General features: G+C 45.4%; 1 protein-coding gene across 2 annotated transcripts in view; it reads left to right on the forward strand.

Moving 5' to 3' along the window:
* LOC119445595 (aminopeptidase NAALADL1) overlaps window positions 1-18,596 on the forward strand; it is a 67,370-nt gene extending 48,774 nt beyond the window's left edge. For both annotated transcript variants that reach the window (XM_037709861.2, XM_049663441.1), the window contains 5 exons: window positions 39-133; window positions 7,423-7,513; window positions 16,067-16,322; window positions 17,373-17,454; window positions 18,193-18,596. In XM_037709861.2, the coding sequence (XP_037565789.1) occupies window positions 39-133; window positions 7,423-7,513; window positions 16,067-16,322; window positions 17,373-17,454; window positions 18,193-18,484 (816 nt within the window). In that variant the 3' untranslated portion in view covers window positions 18,485-18,596. The remainder of the gene's footprint in view (window positions 1-38; window positions 134-7,422; window positions 7,514-16,066; window positions 16,323-17,372; window positions 17,455-18,192) is intronic.
* Window positions 18,597-19,084: the final 488 nt, after the last annotated feature.

The raw sequence follows: 19,084 nt of genomic DNA on the forward strand, positions 1-19,084 counted from the left end.
TTGCGTTGACGGGCAGTCTGGTGGTGCACCCTTTCCAGGTGCGGGACCCTGCAGACGCCGATAAGACCATGTACGACGTGTGGCGAGAACAACGGAGCAAGAGCTTCAGAAACAAGGCCAATTTATCTGTTCGGTTAGTATAACGAACTATGGTCTTCACAACCTCTGCGAAGAAATTAACAAGTGCAATGGGAATGAAGAGAGGAATATTATAAACAGGACTGATAATCGCGCGCGCAGAGTTTGCACCAAGCTTTTGTTATTGCATGGCTTATGAAGTCTCATTTAGGTTGCCACACTATTTCTCGATAGCGTCATATATCATATATTTTGATGTCGTTTTTTCTAGACAATTGAGGGCTGATAAAATAGTCATATCGCATTCCAAGAGAACCAATAATTTGAATGTAGAGAACTTTGAGCACTTTCACCACACAAAGGAGCAAGACCTGGCAAATAGAAATTAACTTCGATAAGACGGTATCTATGACCTTTTCGAACAAAAAGTAACCCCTGAAATTCGCCCACAGCCAGCGCCACCTAGGTTTGGAGTGGTGGCGCTGGCTAACACTCCCAGGTTTACTTCTAGTTGTAAAACACAAATACCCAAGAAAGTGGATGAGAAAACGGTTCCGCGGTAGCTCAATGGTGAGAGCATCGCACGCGTAATGCGAAGACGTGGGTTCGTTCCCCACCTGCGGACAGTTGTTTTTTCATCCATTTTGATTTCCATTAATTTATCATTTCTTTAATTCAATTAGTAAAGTACAAATAATTTCCCCTATGTTGTCCTTGGTGTTAATGTTTGTTGGCTTCTTATGATATGATATATGTATATATATATATATATATATATATATATATATATATATTCAGCATGCGCTTTGGGGGAACCCTGAAAGACACAAGGCAGAAGGAAACAGCTGATTTGTAGTTACCACTACTTTAAAACGCAGCTAATCAAATAATGTCAAACTGGTGAGTTTGAAATTATTTACTTTTATTTTCATGGTTTCTCTTGACATCACGAAATTGTGACATTATTGTATATCACTTTACGATAAACACGCAACCAACGCTTCTAGCGTTGTTTGAAACAATAATTTTGTGCTACAGCGTCAACACAGCTAGCTTTCGCGCACCTGTTGCTGGCCACAAACAACGCCAGGTCTACGTTCTGATCACACCGTGCATCCGATACAGCAGCGAAACCAACATATGTAAAATCAGACGCGCAGGCAGGAATTCGTCAAACTTAACGATTTAAAAATGCGATTCAGATAGCGCTTTTGCAATCTTTTCTGCAGGTGTTCTCACCGCGATATAAGCCTTAATTGGCACCGTTCCCGGCGCATATATATCACGCACGTGGCGTGTAATTTCGCTTAACAATAAACATCACTGATAGCAGGTGACTGTTCCAATACGATATCGCTAATGCTTGTGTTCTGCCACGGAAACACCGCACGGTGACCTTAATGTACAGCAAGCGCAAGACGGGAAGTTTATACACTATTCCGCAAGCCGAGCGCGTTCGCTTATTCGGTACTATGATCTGCCACTTACTCTTGCCGATGTGCCTTAATTGAAGTTCTTTCTCTGTAGGTTCGCTATCCAGCATTGTCGGGCGAGCTTGTTTTTCTCTCCTTGAGGAAATCGGTGCATGGAAAACGGCCTCGGGCAGTCTTGATGCAGCTGTGGCGCGTGTATTTCACACACTGACGTGTTCCACAGCTTAATGTCGCCATCACAGTTTTTGCATCCGACCCACTGATCTGTACTATAGGGGGCTGGATGGCGCTTCAAGCGCGCGCAGCTGAAGCTACCGGAAGTGAGAGGCCTTGTCCCGGAAGTCGGCCACTTGCGGCTTCGCATCGCTTTGCAGCTCGCTTGCGCTCGACGTCTTTTCTTTTTCTGACTGAAAATGCCTGCTTGTTGTGCCGTGAATTGCACAAGCAGGCCGGAGAAGTCTTCTGGAAAGACGTTTCACGCGTAAGTATTTTTCAAATCAGTGTAATTTGCATTGTGCGCTGCGTAAAACCAAGGCTGTACCGCTGACATTTTGGCGTGCAGCCACACACTGCGGACCACAAGCACTACAATTTGGGTCATTTTATGCATAGGTTCCCGTGGTCTCGGAGCGATTTGTGCAGTCGATGGGTTGCAAACTTAAAGCGAGACAAGTGGAGGCCATCACCGGGAAGCAGACTTTGCAGCGACCACTTCACGGAGTCGTGCTTCGACCGGACGCAAGCACGAACGCGGCTACGACCTGATGCTGTCCCTACGATATTCAATTTTCCCACACATCTGCAAAAGGTAAGGACGTGATGTTCTGATATGTTCCTATTGACGCTAATAGAGTAATTAATAGTCTGTGTTTATGTTGGGTGGTTTATTTCCCGTTCACATTCAGCAAAGCCCAAAGTATTCATTGGCATGACATCGCCGAGCTTACAACTAATTATTCAACTGCGCGAAGTGTAAACGAGAGTCGCAATAGGAAAATGTTTGTTTTCTGTATAGAGCAGAGTGTTACATATCATGTGGTTTGAGTGTGCCTTGGACCTGCCTGTGAAGTGCACTAAATAAATAAATGCACATATGAGATGACTCGGGCTCCTTTCGGCACGCCGAACTGTTGTAGATATTCAGCGCATAGGAATTTTTTACTTAACCCTCCGCGGCACTTCGTGCAGCAGGTGAGCACTGTGGTAATCCTCAATATTAAATGTGCCTATTGCAGAAACCTGCAACGAGGAAGCCACCAAAACGGAGAGATCTGGATCAGGGTGGAGCTCCAATTGAAGATGTGACGAACAGTGTAAACTCGCCACAGGAAGCTTCGCCACAGAAAGCTTCCGCTAATGTAAGTATTTTGAAAGCCATGCGTACAGAGCAGTATACTTTAGCCACAATCGAGGCTAAACTGTATTGGCATGCTTTTATTGAAAAATAGTTGCTGTGATTTGGAAGGGGATGGTGCTGGCTAATGTGTGTATCGACATGTTGTTGCATTGTGTATCCTTTTTCTATCCCGCACCACAAAAAACAAGGACGGTTATCCGCCAATAGATCTGTGCTAAATTCTTTAAAGTACCTCATGTGAGACACCGACTGAGCCACAACTTAGTTGTTCGATATATTAGTATACTATTGTTATTCACTGTTTTGACTCGTGCTATGTTGCTCCTTCTCCATTTATTAACTGAATACTGCCGTTATTCAGTGAGCGAGCATTCACTTCCTGGCAGAGTTGTGTTTGCTGCTTTTAAATGCAGGAGCCTTTACATCAAAACTTTAGTAGTGTTGGTTGAAACATTTGTTAACTGGTCGATGTACCATGTCATTTGCTTTCAGGTTGCTGAACACAGCTATGCTGTCATGGAGACAGCACGCACGCTGAAGAGGAAACTAGACTGTTGTTCAGCATCAGCAGCCACTGTGAGAAAAAGGCTGAAACTCAGCCAGCAACGAGAGCGTCGTCTCAAAGTTAAAGTGCAAACATTCAGCGAGATTATCAACGACCTCAGGAAAAAACAGCTTGTTTCTGAGGATGCTTCAGCTATGCTGGAAAAGTGCTTTTCAGGTGTTCCCGTAGAGGTCATGAAGCGTCTGCTCAAGAAAACGCCAACTGGACCCAGTGAGTCTGAGAAGTTGAGCAGAGAGAAGTATTCCCCAATATTGCGTATGTTTGCTCTGACACTACAATTCTACTCAAGCAAAGCCTACAACTATGTTAGAGAAACTTTTGGTTGCTCGTTGCCTCATCCATCAACATTAACAAAGTGGTACAGTGCCCTAAATGGGGAGCCTGGTTTTACAGGTGAAGCTATGAATGCTATTGAAGCAAAGGCAAAGAAGCTAGGCAACAAGGCAAGGAGCTTCTTTGCAATCTCGTTGTTGACGAGATGGCCATAAGGAAGCACGTTGAATGGGACGGCAAAAATTTCAGGGGATATGTCGACATAGGGACGAACATGGATGACGACAGCAACAATGTCGCAACAGAAGCCATTGTCTTCATGGTCGTATCCCTCGACTCCCATTGGAAAATTCCTTGCGGCTATTTTTTAATCAATAAGCTTTCTGGAAAAGAACGAGCAAACCTTGTGAAGCTTTGTTTAAGCAAGCTGCATGATGCAGGAGTGCGTGTGGCATCACTAACATGTGATGGACTGCGAAGCAATTTCACGATGTTTGCAGAATTGGGTGCATCATTTGAAAATGATTGTGTGAGAAAGCCGTCATTTCCTCACCCAACTACCCAGGAGAATGTGTATTGCTTACTGGATGCCTGCCACATGATGAAATTGGTAAGAAATAGCCTGGCCTCACTTGAGTGCCTGAAAGATGCATCTGGCTCACTAATAGCATGGAATTACATTCGCCTGTTGCATGAGCTGCAAGAGAAGGAAGGTCTTCATGCTGCTACAAAGCTTCGTGCGGCTCATATCGACTGGCAAAAACAACAAATGAAGGTGAACCTCGCTGCCCAAACGTTAAGCTCGAGCGTTGCTGATGCGATTGATTTCTGCCGGGAAGACCTTCGGCTTCCTCAGTTCAGAGGATCGGAAGCGACGGTGAAATTTATTAGATTGTTTGATCGGTTGTTTGACAGTCTTAACTCTCGCAACCCTATTGCTAAGGGGTTCAAGGCACCACTCCGCCCTGGGAGTAAAGGCATATGGATTGCTTTTTTTTTGAGAAGGCAAAACACTACATCAGTGGCCTTACTGACGTCCTGGGAAAACCTATTTGTGAGACAAATAGGAAAACCGCTTTCCTCGGATTCCTGGTGGCCATTGAGAGTACCATGGGCCTGGCACGTTCACTCCTCCTTGGAGAAGCTCCTCTCTTGCGCTATCTACTTACATACAAGCTCTCTCAAGACCATATTGAACTCTTCTTTAGTGCTGTGCGTTCCAAAGGAGGATTCAACAACAACCCCACAGCATCACAGTTTGTGGCAGCTTATAAGCGCCTGGTTGTGCATAATCAAGTGAAGGGTGGTCGAGGGAATTGCGCATGGCTTGATGACACTCGAATTTTATATATAAGCAGTCATATCGGTGCTCCAGATGAACTTGATGTCACAACAGCAAAAACAAATGGCACCAATGATTCCCTGGAAATTGTCGACTTTTTGGAAGAAAGTGAGCTGGAATGTCTTCCACTTCTATCTATTTATGTGGCCAATATTGCTGGCTATATTGCTGGCTTTGTGTGTCGAATGGTGCAGCGAAGAATAACTTGCTCTGCATGCCAGCTGGCAACAGTTTCAGAAACGTGCTCAATAGCACTTTTGAACAGAAAAAACAATGGTGGTCTCATAAAGCCGTCGTCCTCCACTTCTTACATCTGTCAGCTCACAGAGAAGGTAATTCGACAAGAAGAAAAGCTACTTGGGGGAAAGCTCCCTAAAAATGGACACATTGCTGAAGTCCTTACAGTGAAAGTAATGAGGCATCTTTCAGGACAGCTTGAGAAACTATATCCAGAACTCCGCGAACACATGCTCGAGTCAGCAGCAGACTCAAACCACTTTGTGCGCCTTGTCAAGTGCGTTATTGGGTGCTATGTAAAGGTACGGATGCACCACATGGCAAGGAAAGCGACTGAGAAACTATCTGGTCCCAATATTCGAAAACGGCTGACCAAGCTCATTCTTTTTAACAACCAATAGTCATCAGCATTGCTAAAGTGTGTGCACAAAGGTGCCAGCAGTTTTTTCTGTATAATAAACAAGATGTTTTGTGCATTAGCCTATATCCTTTGTAAGATTTCTTTGCACTGTTAATGAAGTTACCGCATGATGTGAAATAAATCCATGAATTTTCTTCCAACTTTTTGTTATTCACCACTCCGTGTTTGCTAAATATTTGTGTGTTAAAGGAAGGACGTCAGTGAAGAGTTATAACACCATCCACTGTAAACTGGCTATACCAGTAACGAGCATACATAAACTACGTCAGAAAACAGCAAAGCGGAATTAAGAGCACATATCCAATTTAGAAAATGTTTTCTTGTCTGCGCGTAAGCAGCCAAGCATTTTCGATCGCGTTCAAGCCCGATCGGGAATAAATTTCTCGAATGTGGTTGGCAGTTTTGGGCAAGCCCAATCGCGATCGATCCTGAGATGTTTCTACTGCAATCGAAAGTGCCTAATGCGATGCCATGTTTCACGTTTTTCAATGCAACTGCTCTCGAGAACTGGAATCCCGCGGCGATCGCGTCGCTATTGTAAATGATGGACACTCGAACGCTGGTGATCAAGATTGTTGTTTTAAGTAAATAAAGTTACGAGAATACACGTCCACACTGTCAAAAAGGCGTGTTCCTGACAGACAGAAAAACAGTAATCTATATTGCGCAGAAAAGAACGGGAAAAAGCCATTCTAACGCCGCTTTAACCCCTTATAACGCGCACTGGTAAAGGCAGCAGACACCTCCTTCCGGGACAAGCCGCCGGGCCTCTCCTTACTTCCGGTGACTTCACTTGCGCCCGCCGCGGTGAGCGGCGATGCGGCATCCAGCGAACTATAGTGGAGATCAGTGATCCGACCACAGCACACGTTTTCCCTCTTAATCGCCACATGGAGCAGAATATTGTTCGACGTTTCACAAACTGCGCTTGTTAAACGCCGCTGGCTACGCTTTCGCGACTGAGCAATGGTAGTCAGGTAGTTTCGTTTGCGCGCCCAAGGCCAGAGATGTCCAACACGCGCGGCGCTCCGGTGGCGCCATCTGATTTCAGTTGCTCAAACCGGCTGCTGCAAATCGTCTATAAAGAATATAGAAGGAGGTACACCCGTGAGAAAAAAAGTGTACTTACCAGTGCTTGGGCATAAGCTGATTTTCTCCTCTACCTGTGAATTTACCTTGAAATTGAATACTGCAGTCCAAACTTGGCATTCTTACCTACAAAGTTTTTTTCGGCGACCCAGCGGTCTGTTACGTTTCCGCACGGGTGCACCTGCGCCATATTATTAGAGCCAGGGTGCGAGATAAAATGAGACTAGGAACACAGAGGCAACGAACGATGCTCTTTTACGCCTATGTATCTTTCATATGTTGTTCTTATTGTACTTCACTTCACGCAAACACGCAAAATTTTGTTTTTCTTACTAAAACGTGCAAACGGTCAAACATTTAGACGCGTGCCTTTCTGAAGCTCACAGCGAATCACTTTGCTTTCTCATATGTTTTCGCACGTTCCCGTATAATTTGGATATGTTTCATTAGCTTGCTGACAGGTTTGTTGTAACTTCGCTAGCCGCTTTTTCTTTACTATTTTCTTTAATTCCAGCCAACTAGAACCGTTGGTACGCAGTAATGTTTACCTTCTATGTAAAAATCAATACGTTCTAAAGTGAGAGGATCTGCTGACCCTTCGCTTCTCTTTTTTTTTTTCATATGCAGACCCGAAGTAATGGATGCCATGTCAGACAACGTACCTTTCAGCCTTTACGCTGGTGTACCTTCCATAAGTTTTCTTCTGAAGCCTGAAAAGGTAAGTTCTCAGAATGTCTCCTTTGTACTGTAGGAGTACGCCTATAAGGTTAGATAGCAGAAAAGGCTCACCGCCACTTTAAGGCACCAAGAGTAGCCATTTAAGGGTATGGTCTCTGTTAATAGCAAACATTGCGAACTTGTTCATCTGACGCACTCTTGCAGAACGTCGATGTACCTGCATGTGCCCTTATTGCACGATATCATCATCATCATCAGCCTATATTTATGTCCACTGCAGGACGAAGGCCTCTCCCTGCGATCTCCAATTACCCCTGTCTTGCGCTAGCGTATTCCAACTTGCGCCTGCGAATTTCCTAACCTCATCATCCCACCTGACTTTCTGCCGTCCTCGACTGCGCTTCCCTTCTCTTGGTATCCATTCTGTAACCCTAATGGTCCACCGGTTATCCATCCTACGCATTACATGGCCTGCCCAGCTCCATTTCTTCCGCTTAATGTCAACTAGAATATCGTCTACCCCAGTTTGTTTTTTGATCCACACCGCTCTCTTCCTGTCTTTTAACGTTACTCCTAAGATTTTTCGTTCCATTGCTCTTTGTGCGGTCCTTAACTTGTTCTCGAGCTTCTTTGTTAACCTCCAAGTTTCTGCCCCGTATGTTAGCACCGGTAGAATGCAATGATTGTACACTTTTCTTTTCAACGACAGTGGTAAGCTCCCAGTCAGGATTTGGCAATGCCTGCCGTATGCACTCCAACCTAATTTTATTCTTCTGTAAATTTCTTTCTCATAACCAGGGTCCCCTGTGAGTGATTGACCTAGATAAACATATTCCTTTACAGATTCTAGAGGCTGACTGGCGATCCTGAATTCTTGTTCCCTTGCCAGGCTATTGAACATTATCTTTGTCTTCTGCATATTCATCTTCAACCCAATTCTTGCACTTTCTCGATGAAGGTCCTGAATCATTTGTTGTAACTCTCCCTTGTTGCTCAATAGGACACCCCGCAGGGGCGTCTGCGTAAGCAGGCGTTTGGTGTGTTGCGACACCACGGACCCGAGCACATGGGGGTCGGACCCTCCCGCGCCTAACCGTGCGTGGTTTAGCCGTGTCCGGGGAAAAGGGGATCCTGGGGGTTGAGCCGATGCCGGGTGTTTGGACCTTTATGGCCCCTCGGCGGAGGCAACACACCCCTTTGGCCTCTGCTTCACGTAGACGGCACCCCCGGGCTGACCCACCCGGGGGAAATCGGTAGTTGCCTTTTCCTATCCCCCTCTCCGATCTTCGTCTTTCTCTCTCACTTGTAGTCTTTCCTGTATCCTCCTCTCTTCCTCTTATTTCCGACTTCGCAGGCAGCAAGGGTTAACCTGGTGTATTCTATCCAACCTAGGATATTTATATTAGGTTATAGTAGCTACGTACAGCTAGCGTCTGCGTTTCCTTCTGGTCTCGTAGCGTCCCCTTGTTGGGCTCGGTGGTGGGCGGCTGGCGTAGCTGCCGAAATCAAATAATTTTTATGGCTAAAACGTCATTCCCCCCACTTTCTGATCGTCCTCTTTTTAAAAGAGGGCGCACCGATGAAACCTTGAAGTTATTTGTCCAGCAGAAAGAAACTTTTCCTCGTTTTCATGTTGTGCATTGTCCAAATCCTGAAAAAACCGTGAGAACACTATCTCCTTTCATTGTTGCTAAATGTCTAACTGACACAATAGGGCCTGGATACAAAGTTACTAAGATGGTGAGTGGCGACCTCCTACTCGAGGTTCGTGACATCCAACAACATGGCAAACTGTCGAACCTTGTGGCATTCGGTGATGTTCCCGTCACGGTGACTCCACATCGCTCCATGAATACAGTCCGAGGAGTCGTATCAGATGATGATCTTCTAAATTTGACCGAAGAAGAACTCCTCGAGGGATGGAAGGACCAGAACGTTATCAAAGTCCAAAGAATAAAGATCAAGCGTGAAAACAAAGAAATCCCTACCAAGCACCTCATTCTAACCTTTGCATCGAGTACACTGCCAGATTCCCTCGAAACAGGGTACACAAAGACACGGATCCGAGCTTACATCCCTAACCCACGACGATGTTTCAAGTGCCAAAGATTCGGCCATGGCTCGCAAAGCTGCCGAGGCCGACTGACCTGTGCAAAATGCGGTGAATACGAACACAACTCTGACAACTGTAGTGCCACGCTCCACTGTTCAAACTGCGACGGTGGACACGCAGCCTACTCTCGTTCGTGCCCCACGTGGAAAAAAGAAAAAGATATCCTGACACTTAAAGTAAGAGAAAACATCTCATTTCAAGAAGCGCGGAAACGTGTTTCCTTCCTGCATGACGCAGGGTATGCTGGTGCAGCGCGAAAGGGGGCAACGCTGCAGCAGACTCCGGCACCGGCCCGGCACACAAAAAGTGTGGCCACGGCTGTGCCACCAGCCCCCCAGGCGACAGCAGCCAGCGCCGCTGCGCCGTTTCAGAAGGAGGGCCCATCAACCTCTGGGTTGGTGGCGTCCAAGGCCCTGCTTTTAGAGGCAAGGCCTACCCCAAAACTACCCCGCTCGAATGAGCGGAAGTCCAGCTGCTCCCAGGAGTCGATGGACACAACTCCAAGTCAGACGGCGCAGCTAGCGCCTCGGGAGCGGCGCGATTCTCGCGAACGCTCCAAGACAAACAAACCACGGATTACGGGGCCTGGGAAGGCTTCGTAAGCCAACTTGAATCCTCTTGACACACAGCACAGTAACATAAACAATATGGATACACAAATATTACACTGGAATGTGAGAGGTCTTTTGCACAACCTTGATGACATTAAAGAACTACTACACAAATACAATCCAAAGGTGCTGTGTGTTCAGGAGACACACCTAAAACCAACACAATGTAACTTCCTTAGGAAATATGCCATGTTTCGAAAAGATCGAGATGACGCACTCGCCTCATCGGGTGGCGTGGCCATTATAGTGAACAAAGATGTTGCTTGTCAGCAGTTACCGCTCCGAACACCTCTTGAGGCAGTCGCAGTCCGAGCTGTACTTTTTCAGAAGTTGGTCACTATAAGCTCCCTTTACATCCCTCCGAATTATCAACTTTCCAGATCAGAGTTTTTAAGCTTCATCGCTGAACTTCCCCAACCATATATCGTTGTTGGAGACCTAAATGCCCATAGCAGCCTGTGGGGTGACTCTCGCTGTGACGCGAGAGGGCGCCTAATTGAAAACTTTCTTTTCTCCACAGATGCGTGCTTGCTAAATAAAAAAGAGCCCACATTTTACAGCGTGGCACACAATACATACTCATCTATAGATTTAAGCATATCATCAAGTACACTCATGCCGTATCTGGAGTGGAACGTCATCAAAAACCCCTATGGGAGTGACCACTTCCCGATCTTTTTAACATTAACAAAAAGGGAGGAAAACCATCCTCATGTTCCCCAGTGGAAAATTGACTCTGCCGATTGGAAGCAATACACAGAGCTCACCCGCCTAGCATGGGATGACATTCGTACATTCACAATTGACGACGCAGTGGCATATTTTACAGCATTTATTGTGAATATAGCGTCCATGTGTATCCCAGAAACACAACAAAAGCATTCCAAACGACGAGTTCCCTGGTGGAACGATGACTGTAGGGAAGCACGAAGAAAACAAAATAAGGCTTGGGGCCGCCTTCGTGACTGTCCAACTGCAGAAAACCTTATAAACTTCAAGAAAACAAAGAGTGAGGGTAGAAGAACGCGCCGCCTTGCCAAAAAGGAAAGCTGGCAAAAATACATATCAGGCATAAACTCTTACACAGACGGAAAAAAAGCCTGGAACCGAGTTAACAAATTAGACGGCCGGCAAACTCATCCTCTGCCATTAGTAAACAGTCAGGGTAACACTCTCGAAGACCAGGCTGACTTTCTAGGTGCCCATTTCGAGTACATTTCTAGCTCGGCCCATTACACAGATACATTTCTACGATACCAGCGGCAAGCAGAGCGATTGCCCCTGGATCGGAAAATAGCAAATAATGAACCTTACAACCGCCCATTTACCATGGCGGAATTTCAGGCGTCACTGAGTTGCTGTAATAAGACAGCGCCAGGAAGAGACAGAATAGCTTATGACATGATCAAACACTTACACCCTGAAACTCACAAAACACTTCTGTCGCTTTTTAACTCCATATTCTGTGGTGGGTATATCCCGGCTGCCTGGAAAGAGGCAATAATTATCCCTATTCTCAAAGAGGGCAAGGACCCGACTTCGGCTAGCAGTTACAGGCCTATAGCCCTAACAAGTTGCCTGTGCAAACTTTTTGAGAAAATGACTAACCGGCGCCTGATCCATTTTCTTGAAAGTAACAAATTACTAGATTCCCTTACAGTGCGGTTTCAGGGAAGGTAGATCCACAACAGACCACCTTGTCCGCATCGAGACAAATATTCGGGATGCCTTCGTGCATAAACAGTTTTTCTTGTCGGTTTTCTTAGACATGGAGAAAGCATATGACACCACATGGCGTTTTGGTATCCTTCGTGATTTGGCAGGAATGGGCGTCCGAGGCAACTTGCTGAACGTGATTCAAAGTTATCTGTCGAACCGCACATTCCGTGTTCGAGTTGGTAACGTCTTATCTCGTCAATTTACCCAAGAGACTGGTGTACCACAAGGAGGTGTGCTGAGTTGCACTCTATTTGTTGTAAAAATGAATTCTCTCCACAGTGTCATACCACGCACAATGTTTTATTCTGTGTACGTGGATGATGTGCAAATCGGTTACAAATCTTGTAATCTTGCTATCTGCGAGCGACAGGTGCAGCTTGGCCTCAACAAGATTTCCAAGTGGGCGGACCAGAATGGATTTAGACTAAACCCACAAAAAAGCACGTGCGTCCTCTTTTCGAACAAAAGAGGTATGCAACCAGACCCCGTTATTGACCTTAATGGAGAACGGCTATCTGTGAGTCATGAATATAAATTTCTAGGCCTCATCTTAGACTCTAAGTTAACTTTTGTCCCGCACCTGAAGTACCTGAAAACAAAATGCCTGAAGGCTATGAATCTGCTGAAGCTCTTGTCACGCACATCATGGGGAAGCGACAGGAGATGCCTCCTTAGCTTATACAAAAGCCTTGTACGCTCACGCCTTGACTACGGAGCCATAGTTTATAACTCTGCAACACCTAGTGCTTTAAAGATGTTAGACCCCGTTCACCATCTGGGTATTCGGCTTGCTACAGGCGCCTTCAGGACTAGCCCTGTAGAAAGCCTGTATGTGGAGTCGGATGAATGGTCCCTGCATCTCCAAAGAGCGTATTTAAGTCTAACTTACTCCCTGGAGGTAAAGGCAGATGTAGAACACCCATGTCATTCCACTATAAGCGACATATCGGCTGCCAGGTTGTATCAAAACCGACCGTCCGTGAGGACTCCTTTCTGCCTGCGCCTAGAAGCCTTGGCTGAAGAAACAGGCATACTACTTAAAGAGAATGTCTTAACTGCTCCCAGTCGACTTCCACCACCTTGGGAATGGCAGACTATTGAGTGCGATGTCTCTTTCATAGAAATCTCCAAGCACGCACCTGAGACTCATATACGTTCACACTTCCTCGAGCTTCAGGCGAAGTACTCGTGTGCAGAATTTTACACAGACGCTTCCAAATCTCCTGCTGGTGTTGCTTACGCAGCTCTGGGACCGTCTTTTTACACATCTGGTGCACTAAATCCGCATACAAGTATTTTTACAGCGGAAGCATACGCTATCCTGTCGGCAATTAAACACATAAAGCTAATGAATGTTAGCAAAGCAATTGTGTTCACAGACTCATGAGCGTCGTTAAAGCTATAATGAGTCTACGAAAACACAAGAATCCAGTTTTTAATGAACTCTACAGCTGGTTATGGTCAGCTTACATGGGCAACCAAGTGGTCATAGTGTGCTGGGTACCTGGCCATAGAGGCATAAAAGGCAATGTAGCTGCAGACGAAAGTGCCTCGTCAGTAGTTTTCAAACATACAGATAAAAACATAGCTATCCCTTACTCAGACCTGAAGCCTTTCTTGCGCCATCAGTTGCGGAGATTTTGGCAAAGGCAGTGGGACAGCGAAGTTTCAAACAAGCTACATATGATCAAACCCAGAATAGGGAAATGGATGACAGAGAAAACGGCAAGACACAAAGAAGTGCTTCTCTGCAGGTTAAGAATAGGTCATACCTATGGCACACACTCTTACCTCCTTTCTGGAAGTGATCCTCCAAAATGTGATAGGTGTGGAGACATTCTTACAGTTCTCCATGTTCTTGTAGAGTGCCCTGAAATAGAAGCCCAGCGTAAAAAGTACTTTTATCTCGCCTATCGTCAGCAAATCCCTCTTCACCCAGCATTCTTTCTTAACCATGAGCCGCTTTTTGATTTTAGTACAGTCTTAAAATTTTTAGCAGACGTAAACACTTTACAAATCATCTGGCCAGGGTATCTGTAGCGCAACCTCGTTTTGCAGGTTGCAGCTGCAGTAGAAAAAGTGTTTACAGCACGTGCCTCACAGCCCTTGTTTTCAAGGAACCTCCTGAGGCACTAGTGCTATTGTATACGTTTTAGTACATCATTAATTCGTAACGGAATTGTTATAGTCATAACTCTAATCATTAGTCATTGTCATTATTTTAATACCAATATATTTTACGCAATTTACAGCGTCTTTCTTTTAGGCCCTTTTACAGCCACGTTACATCCACCATTCAACTCATAGACCACTCTATTTATAGTGCAAAGAAAAACTATCACCATTTGTCATGGCGCTCTTTGGCCATATCTGGCCCTTGCGCCAATAAAAACCACATATTATTATTGCTCAATAGGACAATGTCATCTGCAAACCGAAGGTTGCTGAGATATTCGCCATCGATCCTCACTCCTAATCATTCCCATTCTAAGAGCTTGAATACTTCTTCTAAGCATGCAGTGAATAGCATTGGAGAGATTGTGTCTCCTTGCCTGACGCCTTTCTTGATAGGTATCTTGATAGGTATCTATTGCACGATACGGAATGCGCTTATTTTACACAATATAAAAACTTACCACAGCCATTCGCGCATCTTTAAATAATTCCGAAGATTACAGTATCGAAATCACTTCTACTAGACCAATTGGTCTTGTTCTTGCAGCATCCTGTCTTTCACGAATATGATATTTTGTTTTCTGGAGAAGCTGTTTTTCGGTACTTATTAATATTTTGGGGAGGAACGAGACGTAAACACCAAAGTTATGACTGAAGTCTGCAACTATCCGGCATCCTGATAAAGCAGATGCTTATTTTGAACTATTGACACAGGCCAAGCTATTAGCTTCCATATTTACCTATGTACGGAAGTAAAGAGCAATGGGAATGTCGGTACTTTTATCGGCTCCAAGAATTCGTTGCGCAGCCTCTCTTGAGAAGCCGCTGTTGCGATGGTAGCGTTTGGTACAGCGCACGCATCCAGGCACTTACTCTCGAAGGGACCTGAAGAGGCAGTAGTGCTACTGATAGTCACATATTATAGAATATCACCTCTTCGAAGCATATCTTTTATTTTCGTCCAACATAACAGTGTACGCCTCATACATCACTGTCATAATTTTATTTAAACGTATATTTTACAGCGAATGCTTTTAGGCTACTTTACAGCCACGTTACATATAGCACTTGACATTGACCGCTACATTGAATACGTCATACCATTGTCTGGTGCTCTTTGGCCTTCCGTGGCCCTTGCGCCATAAAACCCCACTAATCATCACGTCATCTTTTGTCCTTGTGCCTTTTAGCGCTACTAGTTACAAGTTATAGCTACTAGTTATAACTAGTTACAACTAACTTAACCATAGTTATCTTATTTAGGCCCAGTGCAGGACTATGGCCTCCACCACCCATCTCCAGCTACCCCTGCCCTTGCGTCAGGCGATGCCGCTCTACACTTGCAAACTTCCTAATCCCATCGCTTGGTGTAATCATCTGCCTGCCCTCAAATGCTGCTCTCTTTCCTTTACACAAATCCTGTTACTGAAATACCCTCGTTTTGTCTGCTCTACACCATACATTTTCTGCCCAACTCATATTCCCATAAAGGGCCCTTACACCACTCTGACCTCGAACATTTCTATGGTGGCAGCTGTGTGCAATACTGTACGGCCACAAAAAAAAAAAAAAAAACATGTTTCCAAGTGATGCCATAGTGGCACATTTACACTCGTTTTATGATCGACTACCCGGCCGCCGCTGTTTCTCACTCCCCTTCGCTTCTCTCGTATTCGGCTTGTCCTGCCCTAGCAAACTGGCGGAGACATCAGTGCCGAACGGCCCCAACTATATTATCAGCAAGCTGCATTTTCTTGCAATCCCTGCTGCATTCTTCCTGTCAAAGCATTTCCTTTCTGTTCCGTCGCTCAATAGATTATTTTGCAGTTCATTTGTTACCGTCCACATTTCGCCCCAATTATGTTAGTGCTGACTGATTACACTGGTTCTATTGCTTTTTTTGTTCTCGAACATAGTGAGCGTCGTCCGCCTACTATCATGTAAACATTATTTTGTACTTGTTTCTCTTGCGCAGAGCCAGGACAGCGGGGAAGTATCGTATCCTGCTCACCACACGGCTTACGACACTCTCCACCTCTACAACAACTGGACCGATTCTCGCCTAGCACCTCTGTGCACCCGGCTTCATGGTGCAGCGCTCTGGCTTGCTGCTGATGCACCTCTCATACCAGTCAATTTCTCAGCGTTTGCACTACGCCTGGAAGAGTCCTTGGAAGAGCTCCGAAAGTCGCCCTCGGCGCTGGAACTGGAGCTGAATGGCGTGTCTCTGGGTGGGTAAAAAAACAAAAAAGAGTATTCAAAATTGTTGCGGTAGTGGTTAAACAAGCTGATGTAGTCAAACCTTCTTTTTTTCGTACATTTCTACCTAGTACTGGCTTCTGGCACTCGCGAAGGTCTGAAAACTGCAGTGAAGTTTACAATGTCCCATACATAATGTCTACTTCCCAACGATAGTCCTTGCAATACTTGTTTTCGAAAAGTTTGATAATAACGCAGATAAAGATGGACATAAAGCTTTCCGTTGTTACGTTAGGCCAGGTATTTTATCTCCACGGCGCTAAACCACGAGTAGCTCTTCTTTTTAAGTTTCTAACGCAGAGTAACGTCTGAAGTATTGTCCAATCTCCGAAGCAATCTGCAAAGACCGACAAAACGGTGTCCGCCTCGGCTGCGGGAGGCTGTGGGTTCGATTCTCACCGCCGCCGGGCACACACTGGTTCAAAAGGGTACAAGCGTACCCCGGCCTGGCGTTCGGCTACCTTCAGGGGTGATACGCTTGGGAAAGGAGCCTGCGCCCTGAATTCCCGTCGAAACCAACGTGAGCACGGTGTCCCAGGCATCAGTGAAATGCGCTTCTGGTTTCCAAGCACCACATATTTCCTGGCAGGGAGTTGCTAACTTCACATATCACAGTTTGGCTTTTTTTTTTCTTGGTCTGGGTGCTGAGCATTCGCTTCTCCATCTTTACTTACTTACCCATCTTGCCGTTCCGAAGCTCAATAACAAAATGATTGTTTTCTCGATGGAACAAAATGCGTCAGCTAGAATAAAAATTTCTTGTTTCTTTTGATGTTTCGCCTGATTGGCCTGAAATGCAGTCACAGTGCGTCACAGTGGCCTGCTTTAGCTCTCGTCGTATACCACAATGCATCAGTTCGGTCTCCCCAGCGGCCCACCGTTGGAGCATAGAGTTCCGGCAGCATGCACACCGAGTATCGCGTTTCAATAGCTTAGCCCTGCACATCGTGCCTCGCGTCGCATTTCTCGAATCTGCTTGTGTGCAAGCAGGTTTGCCACAATGTAAAATGTCCAATCCGCAGACGCTTTGCGCTTGGCTATTGAGCACTTCCGGAGGGCCGCTGACCAGTGGACCGCGCACCTGACCCAGCTGAACAAAACAAGGTGAGGGCCAACTATTGTTTACTCCCAGCCTTGTGGTACTAAAAAAAGAATACGTAAAGCTTTTCACGGCTAACTGCAGAAGCATATGATCTACAATAGACGTCGGGTTCGAGTTACAGGCCTTGCACGTTAAAGAACCCCAGGTGTTCAAAATTAATCAGGAGTCCTCCACTACGGCGTGCCTCATAATCAGAACTGGTTTTGGCAAGTAAAATTCCAGAAAGAAGATGAGTTCCAGGCCTAAAGTTAAAGCTATGTGACTAAGGGTGTTCGAATAGCGAAATTTAAAATTTGAGTCGAGCATAAATATTTGAGAAAGAAATACAGCTTTTGAATATTTGAGTCGAGCATAAATATTCGAGAAAAAAATACAGCTTTTGAATATAGAATTGAATAGCAGTATTTTTTAATTTCACGCAGAATGGATAGCAGAGGTTCAGAAGAACCATTTTTTAAAATAATTTTTTAAAAGAAATAATCAATTACGTTATTTGATACATGTAACGCCGTTCACAATTAGACATCCGATCAACTAAAGAGCTTGCTAATGAGAAACAAAAAGGTGACATGTGGTGCAATTAAACAAGGACATTAAGAAAGCGACGTAAATACGCGTCACCAGATTCACGTAAAGTGTTGTCTTTGTTTTCGCCGAGCGGTGACATTGTAAAAGTTGATTGTCCGTGACATTAGGTCACCGGAAAAAAAGATAAAGTATGCGTGTCAATATGTTTACAGGGCCAGTGACCTCCGTGTCATCAACGACAAAATGTCGTTGGCGGAGCACACTATGTTGAAGCCAACGGGGCTGCCTGGCCGTCCTCTGACTCGGCACGTGCTGTGGGCGCCGTCGGAGTTTGATCCGCGTCAAGTCACCGGATTTCCGGTGTTTGCCGACCTCCTGTTCTACATCTCCCAATTGCCTGCGGAGACGCGCGAGCACGGTTGGAAGAACGTGCGCTTCTACATGGCAGACGTTCTTGTGGCTCTCAAGGCATCTGCTGCGGTTCTTCGAGTATCGTCGCCGTGACACGGCCCTTCACCGCATAGAGTTAGTATACTAGCTCTATGTTTCACCGTCCTTTCATCTCTGGGAAAAAAGAAAGAAACGGTTGTTGCTGTGCTAATAAAGTCAGAATGTTTCGGAAATAGGTGGCTGTTTCAATGAACGATGAACTGAAAGCAAACAACCCGAATCATTAATGAATGTGTGTTGTTTAGTGGCGCAAGGGCCAGATATGGCCAAAGAGCACCATGCCAGTACTTGTGAGTTTGCAGTGAAGCGATGAATTCCGAGAAGCAGATGAGGCGTGGCTGTAAAGGGGCCCAAAAATAGTCGCTGTAAAGTGCGTAAATATACGTAAAATTAGGCAATGACTAATGATGTGTACTATGAAAATAAAGAATACAATCACAGAGAATAACACTATATTTAAAATATTTAAGATGCAGTAATTGGCAAGAAGCACTACTGCCTAGACACAGCCTCTGACACAGCCCTTGAACCACAAAAGCCTGGAGGCATGTGCTACAAAAAACTACTATCACAGCGGCATCCTCCGGGAAGAGGATGCGCTATTACTATTACTACAGGCATATTACTATTGCGTTTCGCATTCGCGTGCAATAT

The sequence above is a fragment of the Dermacentor silvarum genome, chromosome 3 (genome assembly GCF_013339745.2).
Source record: "Dermacentor silvarum isolate Dsil-2018 chromosome 3, BIME_Dsil_1.4, whole genome shotgun sequence".
Lineage (NCBI taxonomy): Eukaryota > Metazoa > Arthropoda > Arachnida > Ixodida > Ixodidae > Dermacentor > Dermacentor silvarum.